Source organism: Melospiza georgiana, chromosome 3 (genome assembly GCF_028018845.1).
Source record: "Melospiza georgiana isolate bMelGeo1 chromosome 3, bMelGeo1.pri, whole genome shotgun sequence".
In the NCBI taxonomy this organism is placed as follows: domain Eukaryota; kingdom Metazoa; phylum Chordata; class Aves; order Passeriformes; family Passerellidae; genus Melospiza; species Melospiza georgiana.
In genome coordinates this window covers 49,115,152-49,129,028 of record NC_080432.1, presented here as the reverse complement: position 1 = coordinate 49,129,028, position 13,877 = coordinate 49,115,152, and the positions used below count along the sequence as shown (strand labels likewise).

Here is a 13,877-nt window from a genome sequence, read left to right as displayed (position 1 = left end):
TAAGTGCTTCTCATTAATCATAATTTATAATGACACACCTGTAGAAGGCAGGTCACATGCTCTTCTTCTAGTCTTTGCTTAGTCAAGGCTTGTTCAACATCCCATCCTGAAGCTGTAGAGCCTGTTCCAAATCCTGTACCCTTAGCCCAGTACAACTGCTGCTCTTCTGTTGATGCAGTATTGTGTGTACTTGACACCTGTGGCTAAAGTAAAAAAAAAAAAAAAAAAAAAAAAAAAATCACAATTATTTAATGATTTAATCTTAGTCACGTTATCTTTAAAAAGCCTTTGCTATGCAAAAGAATGTAATCCCAGTTTATTAACTTTCTAAAGATATCATCAGGATCCAGTGAAAATCAAAGCTTTCCATAGGAAAGACTGCCACACATATGGAGCTCTGGTAAAGGTCAGCAGTAGACTGTTGAAAGTAGTTCTTCCATTTGACCAGTACTGTAAGCCCTTTATTATTCTCTTTTAAGATACTAGCACTGCTTAAATGATGAGAAATATTAGAATGCTACTTAATCAATATCATTCTAAACATCACAGCTCTGTAATTATTGCTGTTTAGAACTTAATCAAGCCTAGTAACACAATGAGATGAAGGGGATGGGAGTGGAAATGTTATCAAGAGACCAGAACTGAAATATTAAGATGCTCAAGTATTTACTGATTTTGAATAAATAAATGCTCCAAAAGAAGAGGAGTAAGTTACACATATAGCTCTGACACATGATCTCCGTGTCACTAAAATACAAATTACCTCCTCCCTAAGAGCAAGGAAGTCAGTCTTCCTTAAAATTTTCTAAGAGCACATTTTTCCAACAGTGCTTGGTAACAGCTAAAACAGTTTTGACCAATGGTCTGCCTCAGTGATTTCAGTAACATAACTCCAATATTACAATGCTTACCCTCATGAAGTAGCGTGAAAGTATTTACAATAATTTTTTTAATTTTAGCAGGTCATTGGTGAAAAGGATGCAGAAAAAACTCTGATAAGCAATTTTTAACTGATGTTTTCCTATTTGCATATTTAGCATCCTAAAGAAGTAACTTGCTGCTTTCATTACTTGGTCACAATTAGCTGGAAACCACATCATGCAGCATTTGTTTTATGGCTCCAAAAAGTTTCATTTTCTGTTCACTTCTTCTTCAGTGACTTTATTAAAGATTGTGTATGAAAGAAAAGAAATTATATATCAACAGACTGCAATGGTAAAAGAAATTATCACCTGTGAAGTATCATACTGGCAGTAGTCTTGGATAATCTTTTACACTGGGAATGCAATGTGTCTTGGCGATGAAAGAGCTGTGTGGTTATTTTCACATAGACATTACTCATGAACATGTTGTGCCTTCAACACTCAAGAGGACTGTCATGAGCACTGAATTAAAGCACTTAAGGGAGAGCCTGGCCCCAGAAATACAAGTCTCAGTGCAGGCCTGATGGATCCCTAGATTCAAGTTACTATCTATCACTTGATAGATATGAATTATGAGAAAGCAAGCTATTGAAAGGGTCATGGTAGCACTGAAGCAGAAATAAGAATTAATGGTTGCCCTTTCCCTCCAAACATGCAAAAATGCTAAGGTGTTAATGTGTCAGCAGCCTGATACTCCATTAGAAGTAGAATCTCTCAGCTTCCCCTTGAATTTGATTAGCCATTAAGGTGAATTATTCTCAGGCACAGCTTCATCTCTTGCTTGCTCAACCCTTCATCAGTATCAGAGCTGCTAAAATATGGACAGCCCTATATTTTGCAAGTACTAATCCATATTAAGCCACCACTGTTTCATGCAAGCTTCTACCAAAACAATGTTAAAGAGGGGAAGTCATTAATGTGGGTTTTTTTAATACTTTTACAGACAATTGGTACATTATGCAGAAATGGTAACTTACAGTCCTAAAATCAGAATATACATATTCTGAATAGAGGGTGGTATAACATGGGAAATGCCTTGAAAAAAGTCAAATTTTCGAGATTAATTTGTGATCTTGAATATGATGGAAAATTTTTGTCTTTAGATCTCATTTAAATGTTAGTACGAAGATTGTAACAAAAATCACTGCATTATTCCATTAATTTTCACAAGTCATTTATATTTGTGAAGCATTTGAAAGGTAATAATTTGTAACCAGGAGTTTAGATGATTGTGGTGGTGTTCACAGGGGTCCCAGGACGAGGGAAGAGACAAGAATCTTGACTCCATGTTTCAGAAGGCTGAATTATTATTTCATGAAGTATATATTATATTAAAACTATACTAGAAGAATAGAAGAAAAGATTTCATCAGAAGGCTTGAAAGGAAAGGAATGGAAATAAAATCTTGTGACTGACCAGACAGTCTGAGACAGCTGGAATGTGACTGGCCATTAATTAAAAACAACCACATGAGACCAATCAAAGATGCACCTGTTGCATTCCACAGCAGCAGACAATTATTGCTTACATTTTGTTCCTGAGGCCTCTCAGCATTTTTTTTCCTCAGGAAAAAAACATCTAGCAAAAGGATTTTTCATAAAATGTGTCTGTGACAAGATGATGAAGGCTAAACAAGGTAATGAGGTCATGCTATCTAATGGGTATTAAGGAACCACCATCCATTGACCATTATGCCTTTCCTGCCCTGAAAAATAAGGTCTTGTGAAAGAAACTGATTACACCTTAATGCCTCAAGACAAGCCTTCATTCTCTACTTTTATGATTACTATGTTTGTTTGCAACATGCAGGGACAATTACCTAATCAAGTACTTCACAATTATTTTTAAAGTCTGCAAAAATGAGGCTACAATGAAAGCGACGAGATGATTTTCTCTTTTTAATTCAAACTCTTAGTACTTGTGGCTGGTACCTGCTGTGCTGGTAAGCTTACCTCTGCCTGGTTGGGACTGGAGTTGGGCACTCGAGGTGCGTGGTGGCTCAGGGCAGAGAGACAGGCCAGGATGAGATGGATGGCGCCGATCTCCAGCGCCATCCTCCGGAGCAGCACTCCGTCATCGGTGGTCAGCGGGGTGCTGCTGAACAGACTGCGCAACACGTGGAACGGCAGCGTCGGGAGCACGTTCGCTGAAGGAGACTGCAGGATATGACCTAGGTTGGAGAAGGAAAACATCAAACCCATGTTTTCTTTCAATAGTTCAATAAAGTCTATTAATCTCTGCAATACTTTATGAACATATAGAAATCTACTAAGGACTCAAGCATTCACATACAGTAAAGCTATCCATTACTATGTTTCTCTTCCAAGAAAAAATTCATTATGAGGAGAGTGTAGAAGAAAGAATGTTTCTTTATTTTATTCATAGATTTGGAAAAGCATCAAATTTTAAAAATTTGATTTGCCATTTCCAGGGAGAAAACTGGTTTGGATTAATTTTTTAAAATACATATATATTTTTAATCCTAGCAAATACAGCAAGATAAAGAATGCATGTGATCAGCTAAGAGCAGCTCAGCTGACAAGCAGCAGTAGTTTATAATATGTTGGATTCTCTTCTGTATTCATGTGTCCAAACTATGAATTAATGCACTGACACAAACCAAGCTGCTACTGAAGTTGAACCCATGGTGAAATACTAACATAATTCTAATTAGATGAGTTGCATGTATGAATTTTGTACTACAATTCCTTAAAATTTTTAACCCCTTTGCATTATGAGCAAAAGTTTTCTTTTAAAAGCCACATTTCAAATAACGGAGCGACCTATTAATGCAACACACTGAGATATGGGAAACTGTCTCAATTTTTTTCTTGTATTTAACAATACATTTCACATTCCTTCCCCAGTGCTTATATAGAGACAACTGACAACTGGAGATGCTTCGAACAGTGAAAATACTTTAAAATAGCCAACTCTGTCCAGAAGTTTGCTTCCTATTTTAAATATTTTATTTTCTCCCTCTTAAGAGTTTATCAGCTGTATCATCATCAAGAGATTTAAACAAATGTCCATATTTGTGTGTACATGTATCTACACACATACACATGTGTAAATTCACATCTGTCTGGTACTCTTTGCAAAGACAGTAACAAGAAGGAATCAAAAGTCATCTGACCGGGATCTTCATAAATAAAATCAAAAACTTCTGAAAAATACGCCTATCTGATAGAATTTCATAACTGCAGGCACAGCCAAATGAAAAAAGAGAAAATCAAAACATTTGCACAGTTTATCTTTGCAGACAACTGCAATCTATAAGCCATAGATTTATAATTGCAGCTCTTCATATTATGCAAGAAAGTAATGAGATTCTACATGTGTAAAAAGCTGCATTTCTAACAAAAAAGGAAGTTTATTACTAGTTGATACAGAAAACTAATGTGGATTACCGTGTACAACTGAATCCACATTTTGTAGAGTTGAATTCAGATGTTTGGCTAAGGGAAAAGAGAAATTGGCTGTTTAGTCCAGCTAAAACTAAGGCTACAAGGGAATGTAATTCCTGTCAACAAATGCACTGGAGAAATAAGAGCTGCTGGCCACTAACTGCATACGAATAAACGTAGGCAGAAAATTAAAGCAACCCCATCCATGAAGAAAATTATGTTCTGGAATGGTATTCCAATAGCAGCAGTGGCTGCACACACACCTACACTACTACAAAAAAAGCAAGCAACCCAAATTCTAAATGTCTCTTTATTAAAAAAAAAGAAAAGATAGCAAAATTGCCTGCAGTAGCAAGGCACTGAGACTGCTCTAGAAACTGCATACAGTTCTTCAGTTATTTACCACTCAGATTAGGTGAGTGTAAACAGCTAGATTGAATTTTTATTGCCCAGTTTATTCTTGTCTACTGTCCTGCCCCTAAATACCAGTGAAATAAAAAGACAAGCAGAAGGGAGAGCACATGAGATGCTTGGTTTTCCAGCTGGTCTTACAAGGTCCATGTCGCACCACTCTACCACTCTATTTAGAGTGCTAAATAGAGACTTACTTCTGATGATTGCAGCCTAGAAAAACCAGCACTCTTCAAAGTCATAATCACAGAATTTTGCAGGTTGAAAAAGACCCCTGAGATCATGAAGTGCAGCTGTAAACCTGACACTGCTCAAGTGCACCACTATGCAATACCCAGTGAAAGCAAATGCCTTCAATATATGAAAACACATTTCAGACACACTTGTAGTTTTTCAAAACAGTAAGAAACACAAATATTTTAACTGCATGCAGAATTCCAGGCTCATTTGCAAAGACACTGACAAGAAATTTTTCTCCTGGCTTGTCTGTTTATTCTTTGAAGAACATCCCATTTCTCCCTGTGAACTCACACCATCAAGGCAGAGCTTCTGTTTAGGCAGTTTAATCACCAAAATCTTTAGATCTTACTCTCCTTTTCTAAAACATTATTCAATGGTTTACTCTACATTTGTTGTAGCTTTGCTCTTATCCACATTATTCTACATTTGGTTGCAGAATTATAGGATGTTTGCACAATTAGTTGAGCATTTCCAGCTACTCAGAACATTCTGTCTGAATGCAGTTATCTTGACAATGTCATTGTAGGTTTTATCAGTGCTTATTTTACAATTACTCTGACATGAGATGAGAACTTCTGAATACTGATGATTGTGATAAAATTTTGCCAGAGAGAATTTATTAGAGGCAACAGTTAATCAAAGATGCCTGCAACATGCTTCTTCACAAACCAATGCTAACTTCCTGATAAAAGAAATACAGTGCAAATAAATTAAAGTAAAATGATCTATCTGTGGTCTACAAAGAAAGGTAATAATTACAGCACATACTTCCTTCACCATCATCTGTAACTCCCAACACCAATCTCAACAGACACTGAGCATGTTTCCGTTCTTTTAGCAGCACCTCAGCATAGCCCGGGAGACGGAGAAATAAACCAAAGGCAGCCAGAGAATGTGCAGGTATGGGAGACATTGTCTGGACTGTGGACTTGATCGGTGGAGGCTCTGCAGCAATTGTTTCTGGTGCTTCATACACCAATTCCCCTGATTGTTCAATGGTAACCCATTCAAACTGATCACTGTCCTTCTGTTTTTCTTGTGTGGCTGACGTAACCACTGGAGTGCTCACCTTAACCAACAGAAACAACAAAAATTTAGCAGTCATTCAGTTAAACGCCCTAAACAAAAATTCTATTTTACAAAGGATGTAAAAGACATGCAATCTTAATGTAGGACACAAAAAAGAAGTCACGTGAATTACTCCACCATTTGCAGATACAGGGATCATGCCAAATGGCTTAAAAGGGCATACTTGTTGCATTTTCAATACAGTGCTACAACGTTGTGCCTACACAAGCAAGCAAACGTATTTTGGCAACCTAAAATCCTCAGTTAAAGTGTGCTGCTTAAACACAGAGGTGTAAGACACACAAATGACTCTGAGGTAAATATTCATTTATGTACTATACTGTTAAATAAGAAATGGCCCTTTATTTTTAACATTAAACACTGTGACCACAAGTATTTAGTTTTTAGTTACAATTGCAAAAAGAAGAAAAACTAATAATTTTCATCGCCTTTAAAAGCAAAGAATAACTTCAGGTATCTTAGCAGTTTTGTAGCAACTTGTAGCAATGAGCCTTTCGTAGCAATGAGCCTTTTGAACTTCTGATTGATTTGGAAGGCTTTATTACTATTATACTGTAACAGAACAGTCTGTTCTATGACCAGAGGACAGTCCAGTCAAGCATTATAAAGTCAGAGTTTAAGGGGGTAGTAGCTGTACAGTGCCCCAAGACACAATCAAACAATTCAAATGAAATTATGACACTGAGGTCCCTCTCATAATTCAACGTCACAGAGGTGTCAAGCTTTCATGCTATTCAGATAAACTGATTTGATCATATTTAGAATTTTAGTACTTCTTTAGAATTTTATTACCAGACTGATATAAACTGGAAAAGATGAATATGAAAAGCCTTTACAGAAATTATTCAGAATACCAAATTCCTAATTTGAAGTCAGAGTCATGTTTTACTGCATTTATTCCAATTATGTTCACATTTCTCCAGTGACTTGAAGAAATATTAAAATAAAATTAAAGAATTAAGGGTCTGGAGAAATCATCAGTTTTCATGCTGAACAGTCTGTTTGGTATTACTGTATTTTAATTTTTTTATGGTTTGCAGAATTCTTATTCAGTATTTGAATCTAAACATATATCTCAAGCTAAGATATTGTGAAAAGACAGTAACTTCCTAGGACTATAGAAAAAGAAGGAAAAAAGGAATGAAGTTTCTCATGGTCATAACTTACTTTTCATGTCTTGCAGAATTCCACATATCAGTTTTCTTCAATACAGAGTACACATTATCCCTCTTGGAATTCATAACACAGTAACTGTGTATGTAAATACTTCTTCAACTTGTAATTTTTGAAATGCATTGGTACTAGACCTCTAAGGCCTTTGTAGAACTATTTACAAAGGATGCATATTAATTATCCAGTCTCACTACAGGGTTCCTATGGTTGCCATAATCTTACAGTCAAGATACTGAATAATGTACTCTTAATTCATATCCTTAGTATGATACCCTTAATTCATGATTAATTCAGTTTCAAAGGGAATAAATACTATTTTCTGTTAGGAGTATCAGCCAAAAGCTTCAAAAATATTGTCAAATAGAATCTGAATAACTCACAGGTTATTTCTTCCCTTTTTAGCAGTGTGTACTTAAAACAGCAGCCAAAGGAGTAATTCCACACTAATGCCACTACTGACACTTGCAAAATGTGCATCCAGAGGAATTATAAGTATACAAATAATATCTATTATTTCTTAATATTAATATAATTAAGATGATACTGTTATTTATAATAATAAAATTATATCATCTTTGAGAACTGAATTTCACTTAACCATAAAAACATCTATGAGGGTACACTTGCAGGAACAACTAAGTGATAAACAAGTATGCCTACATCAGTAACTTTATTTTACTGCACCCTCCAAGATATTTTAAACTAACAGAAGCAGCTTGCCTTGGTCCCAACAAGGCCACAGCTACTCAGGCAGTCTGTGATATGGACAGGGAAGCACATGTACAGCTGGACAGGGCTGTGGAGTTATCCACTTGCCTCTTTTAAAGTATCTTCCCCAAATAACTGAGAAGTTAAACTGAACTATAGGGAAAGACAAGGAAAATACTGTCCTCAGACAAACAAACAAAATACTCTCAGCATGTTTTCCGACACTTATTTTTTTCTACTCACTTGCTGAATTACGTCAGGGTAAAGCATAGGGAGTCTCTCTGCAATAAGAGCCAATCCACCCATGCCAGCAAAAACTTGCAGTGGAGACTGAATGGGACAGGTTTCAAGAAGTGATTCATCTAGAACTGCATCCATACATTCATCCCCAGGACTGATGGCTTCATCTTCAGGGCAAGGTCCCAGTAAATCTGCATGCTCTACAAAAACAAACATAAAAGAAATTAATATATATCATCAACACTGTCTGTATTTCTTTGTCCTCATTTAAAAGTGGTTTTCAAAAGTACTGATTCCTTCTCAAGCAAAGACTGAGCCAAGAACCTGAAATTAATACAAGAATAACAAAAGAAAATAAACGTGTTAGTGGTGCCTTCTCGGGTTTCTATGGTTGAGATGACCCCCGAGGTATCACAAAGTCTTTTTTCCCAGCCCCGCGACTGAAGAAGTCGTCGAGATTCGTCAGTTCTGCTTTTCAAGGTTGTTTATTTTTCCTTATCTATTACATTCTTTCTCTGACCTGCTGAGATCTGCCTGGCAGCTCGGTTTGTGGCACACTGACCGCCCTCAGGGCGGTGTTATCTTTTTATACTAAGAACTACGTGTACTTTATTTACAATAATTTTCCAATACCTATCACCTATGTTAGACAGTCTGTCTCTACTCTAAACCAATCCAGAAGTGCCACCATCACAGCAGAAGATGGAAGACAAGAAGAAGGAGAAGGAGGACAGGACACACCCAGATTCCTCCATTTTGCTTTTTGAACCCCCATTCTAAAACCCCAAAATTCTGCTTTTTCACCCTGTGACAAATTAACTATCATTCTACTCAAACTCTTGTGGCTTTTAAACTTCACACAAAGTTGGTAATTTTTTCATGGGCTAAAATCAAAGGCACAGGTGTTTTTGACTCCGTGCCAAGGTCTCTGAGCCTTGCCAGGGTCTCGAATCACCCAGGGCAGCCAGAGGAATTTCCTGGGTCCTGACAGTGCCTTTTGCCAATGACAGCAGATCCATGTCAAACTCAGCATTATTTACACATGGCTAACATTAGAATTTCATATTTTATAAGAATTTGATCTATGCCTTCAAGACTTTGCTAATTTTGGAGTTATGACATTTTTTAACACTCTTTCATCTAGACGTGTAGGGTTTTTATTCTCCAATAAAGAGTTTATAGCTGAAGAAAGGAAAGATAACCTTGAATCTTAATCTGTTTTGCTTTTCACATGTCCTCTCTGTGAGGTGTCAAAAAGACCCTCTGTAAAAGCCATGAGATTTAATTCTACTCTTCCTCATGAAAAAAGATCATGATCTGGATTTCTGACTTTCTACTAACCTCCATCCTCCCAGTTTATGACTAAGCACCCTAATATCTTGTACAACAGACAAAAAATGAACATTCTATGCACTAACACACACAACTACATACAGAATATACAAAACCCTACCACAATTCCTTATTGCTAAACATCAGCCCTCTTTGCTAATTGCCACAGGCAAATTTCAGTGAATATTCTGTATATTTAATCCAAAAATCTGTTTTGCAGATTATATTTTTAAGCAATGTAATGCAGGGGTCGTCCACGTCTTTACAATACAGCCACATCAAAAGGCAGGAGAGAGCAAGTGGTCTCAGTATCTCTTCACTGTGAACATTCTGACACTCATCATAATCCTCAGTTATACTCCAAATATATAGCACACATGCTATTATTTACTATATACTTGTAAAAACACGGAAGTACATTAATGAATAACTTGTGCAGTTACCAAAATAAAATTCTTGTGAAAAAACATTTAAACAGAAGACACTGTATCTTTTAACAGATACTTCACCTTTTAAAACTGTTTCTTCCTAATTTGAAAGGGAATAAGAAACAGCAGGTTTTTCCCCGTCATAAATCTCAACTTTAAAACATGCAAGAAGCACCGTGTTACAAGGACATCACTGATATACTGTGGGAGGATCACTCTGCTTTGGAATAACATGATCAAAGTGTAAGATTTAATAAGCTTAAATCAAGGACATGTAGGAATATGTACATCAATTCATTCTACTTCAAAAACACAGACTATGAAAAGTCTGTCTGTCTGAAGAAGTCTTTCATAGACAGACTAAGAAAAGGTCACAGACACCTGCAAAGCAGGATAATCCCTGTAAGAAAATGTCCAATCATAACACTTTCAGTACATACAGCTTTGATGTCCACTCTTCTAAAGGACACAGGCTGACACCTCTGTGGAAATGCTCCTTTTCCCCACAGACAGTGGGTGAGGGTGTCACAAACTTGCTGGTATCAGCAAGGAACTGCCTTCCACCAGACATGTGGAGGATTCCACCTCACTAGGCCGAACAGGATTTGCAATTCAATTGCTTGCAGTGGCATGAATTGATCAGACTGCAGGAAATGCAAGATATCCTTCATAGTGATGGTTTTAAAACAAAGATTTTGACCAAAAACCTCACCCCTCTGTTTTGCAGTGTAAAAAGCTGTAAGCCTTCCCAAAGGAAGACAACAAGAAAATATAAACACAGAGATATTGATAAAGCATGGAAAACTGCTTCTCTGCAAAAGACACTTGAAAAGTAAGTTCTAAGTGAGTAAAGCTACAGGAAGATCCTTTCATTGTGAGTGCAAACACAGTAACATCTTCAATATTCACTCAAGGAGTTACACTTAAGTATGCTTTTCAAGTCCTTGCTTCAGTTAATTTTCTTATAATCCAACTGAAACCATTTCACCTCCAGGAGCATTTTCCAAGTTTTCAGAGAAGTCATGCACTTCACTGCGGAAAACTGCTGATCTCAAAAAAGGCATTGAAGCAGGCAGAAAAAAATGTTAATAAATGACACTCTTCCTCAAGTAATAGGAAATGTAGAACTAGAGACACCATGTGAACCCATAAAATCTATCCAGTAGGTCAAAAATCTATCCAGGGGTCAAAACCCTGCGGTCTGCTTTAAGTAGCAAGTAAAGGAGCACTGAAATGTAAGAATGATTTCTCTAGATATTACACACTAGGTAAGAAAAAGCAGTAGCTCTGACCTTCATTATTGCTGAGTGGTGATTGTGAATATAAGTAACATTTTGCTGTATATCATCGCAGATCAATGGATTTGTAATGACAAGCTCAAATTTAAACAGAAAAGTGCCCAATAACTTAATTTATTAAGTTCAGAGGACCTTTATGTCTTCACATAACTTTACTACTAAACTGAACCTTCTCTAATGATTTGAGTTTTATTCAAATAGTAAAATATTTACTGTATGTTTAGAATTTAAATAAAGAGCATAAGTAAACCAAAGTATTATTTAAAAAAGATCTATCTCTTAATAGTGTGAGAGATATGTATAGCCAAGCACTGCACAGAATAACGAAATGCTTATTTCAGACCAGATATCAAGAAAATGATAATTGTTTTTCAACACTTCTGTTTCTTATCTCTTCTAGAAACAGACTATCAAGTGAACAGGTTTTAAAACAAGCCTCTGTCTGAAAAGAACCGAATGATTAATTTTGGAATTCCATGAGTGTCAGCAGGCTGATAATCAGCAGATTACAATTAGCTTAATTTCAAAGTCCCATTTCCCTAAGTCTTGCCTAAAGGAATTATATAAAAATATTTCAGAACAGACTCCTGAGATAGATCTTCTCCTTTCCCCTTCCCCAGCAAGTAGATAGCAAACAATTGGCAGAAGTATTATCAATAAATACATCATATTAGAAACTGTTAAATGCTTTTAAAATTTGGAGTTATAAGATCTGCTTAGATGGCTTGAGAGAAACCTCCTTTTCAAAGCAGCATTTGGTACATAAGATAGCTCAATAAAAAAAAAAATTCACAGGCTTCTCTAACTCATATAGTTTCCAACAGCTCCTGTATTACTGGAGTTATGACACTTTTTTTAAGGTACTGTCGGGACCCAGGACATTCCTCCAGCTGCCCTGGTTACCAGCACAAACACTTAGACTTACTTACTAGAGAGAACTGATATACATGTCAAGAAATAAAATATACTGTATCTATACAATCACAATTGTATCACATACAATATTACAATGAAAAAAGAAAAGTGAAATCAGAGAAACCATATTGGAGCATTTCATAGATACAATTTAGGCAGGGAATGAATTAGTACTTTATCACAAAGTTTAGCTCTTATCTGGAAAAGAATAGCTCAGGAAAATCATCCAAGAAAATGCAAAAAACTGCTGTTTCTTATCAAGAAAATCAAAATAGTTTTTGTCCAAAATAAAAACATTTTTTGATAAAACATTTTTATCAAAAAAGTAAGAACACTCACCTTTTTCTGTGTGAAGACGTTTAAATGAGTCTGTTTTTGATAAGCTTGGATCTGAGATTACTTTGGAACCAAGTTTAACTGTCAAGTCTATGGATCGGTATCCTTGAGGGAGTTTGCGGTCATACAGCAGAGTCAGAAGCTGGGCAAGTGTCATTTCAGCTGGTAATGGCTGACCTAGACAACAAAGGCATCAAGTCAGAGAGGAAAATTCTGACTGGGTTACTTTTACATACATATCCAGGTGCTGTTCATTACTTGCACCACAAAAACCAAGTAGACTAAATATCACCTTAGTTTGGGCTCCAAACTAAGGCCTAAATTTTACCATTTGTTCTCTTGGGAAAGGGGGCCCCATCAGTTTGGAGCCCATCATCAAACAGATCTATGCCAGCATTCCCTAAGACAGCCCTGTGCTGAGAGCACAAACACTTGGCACATTTAAGAAATGGCCAAGGCTGTAATTTGATGTGCATTTTAAGTGGGTACTGGCTGCCTCCCACTATTAAACACCACCTATGCAGCACCACTGAACTGTGGGAGCAGAGAGGTGTCTGCGACCAGAAGGTAAAACAGGTGGTATTGAAAAAAGTGGAAAACAAAGAAACTAGCAATTCTTTATCAGGCGTACTAATCCCAAGCCTAGCTCACTACTCCTGTGTCAAGACAGCAGGAAAAAAAAAAAAGAAGGGCACTGCCAGGATCACTTTTCTCCACAGTAATGTAGACTTGAAATGCACATGCAATACAGTCCAAACTGATTACTCTAATTCAAGTTTTGGCCACTTTGTTGATTGCAAATATGTTCTTGCCTGAAATTACAAGCTAATCTGAAGGCTGAAAAATTTTGTCTGAAAACAAGTAGATTTACACATTAAATATTTTAGAGTTGGATCATATAATAGCATGTCCATTTCATCGTGATTGCACTTAATCATGTAAAACAACATCTAAGAGTTTCTTAGTAACAATCCATTTCTTCAATTGAGGATTATGTTTTAAGAAAAGCAAAAACTCAAAATGCCTTGCAAGACACGACCAGATCACAAATAAAGAAAGGTTTACATGACCATTGCAAGACAGTCAACATTTACCAGCTACATACTGAAAATAGGCACTGGGTTTTGATCTCATCTCCAAAACAGCAGTATCACAGATTATCTTGAGTTGGAAGAGACTCACAAGGATCAAAGCCCAACTCTTGGCCCTACACAGGACAGCCCCAAGAGTTACCACATGTGCCTGAGAGCACTTTCCAGGTGCTTCTTGAACCATCAGGCTTGGGGCTGTGACCACTTCCCTGGGGAGCTGATCCAGTGCCCAACCACCCTCTGAGGGAAGATCCTTTTCCTAATATCCAACCTAAACCTCCCCTGA

At 36.7% G+C, this 13,877-nt stretch overlaps 1 protein-coding gene across 3 annotated transcripts in view; it reads right to left on the bottom strand.

Moving 5' to 3' along the window:
- BIRC6 (baculoviral IAP repeat containing 6) overlaps window positions 1–13,877 on the bottom strand; it is a 177,673-nt gene that overhangs the window by 54,455 nt on the left and 109,341 nt on the right. For all 3 annotated transcript variants that reach the window (XM_058021451.1, XM_058021452.1, XM_058021450.1), the window contains exons 60-64: window positions 12,504–12,677; window positions 8,195–8,391; window positions 5,750–6,050; window positions 2,876–3,093; window positions 39–203 (exon numbers count right to left, since the gene is read on the bottom strand). In XM_058021451.1, coding sequence (XP_057877434.1) covers window positions 39–203; window positions 2,876–3,093; window positions 5,750–6,050; window positions 8,195–8,391; window positions 12,504–12,677 — 1,055 coding nt within the window. The remainder of the gene's footprint in view (window positions 1–38; window positions 204–2,875; window positions 3,094–5,749; window positions 6,051–8,194; window positions 8,392–12,503; window positions 12,678–13,877) is intronic.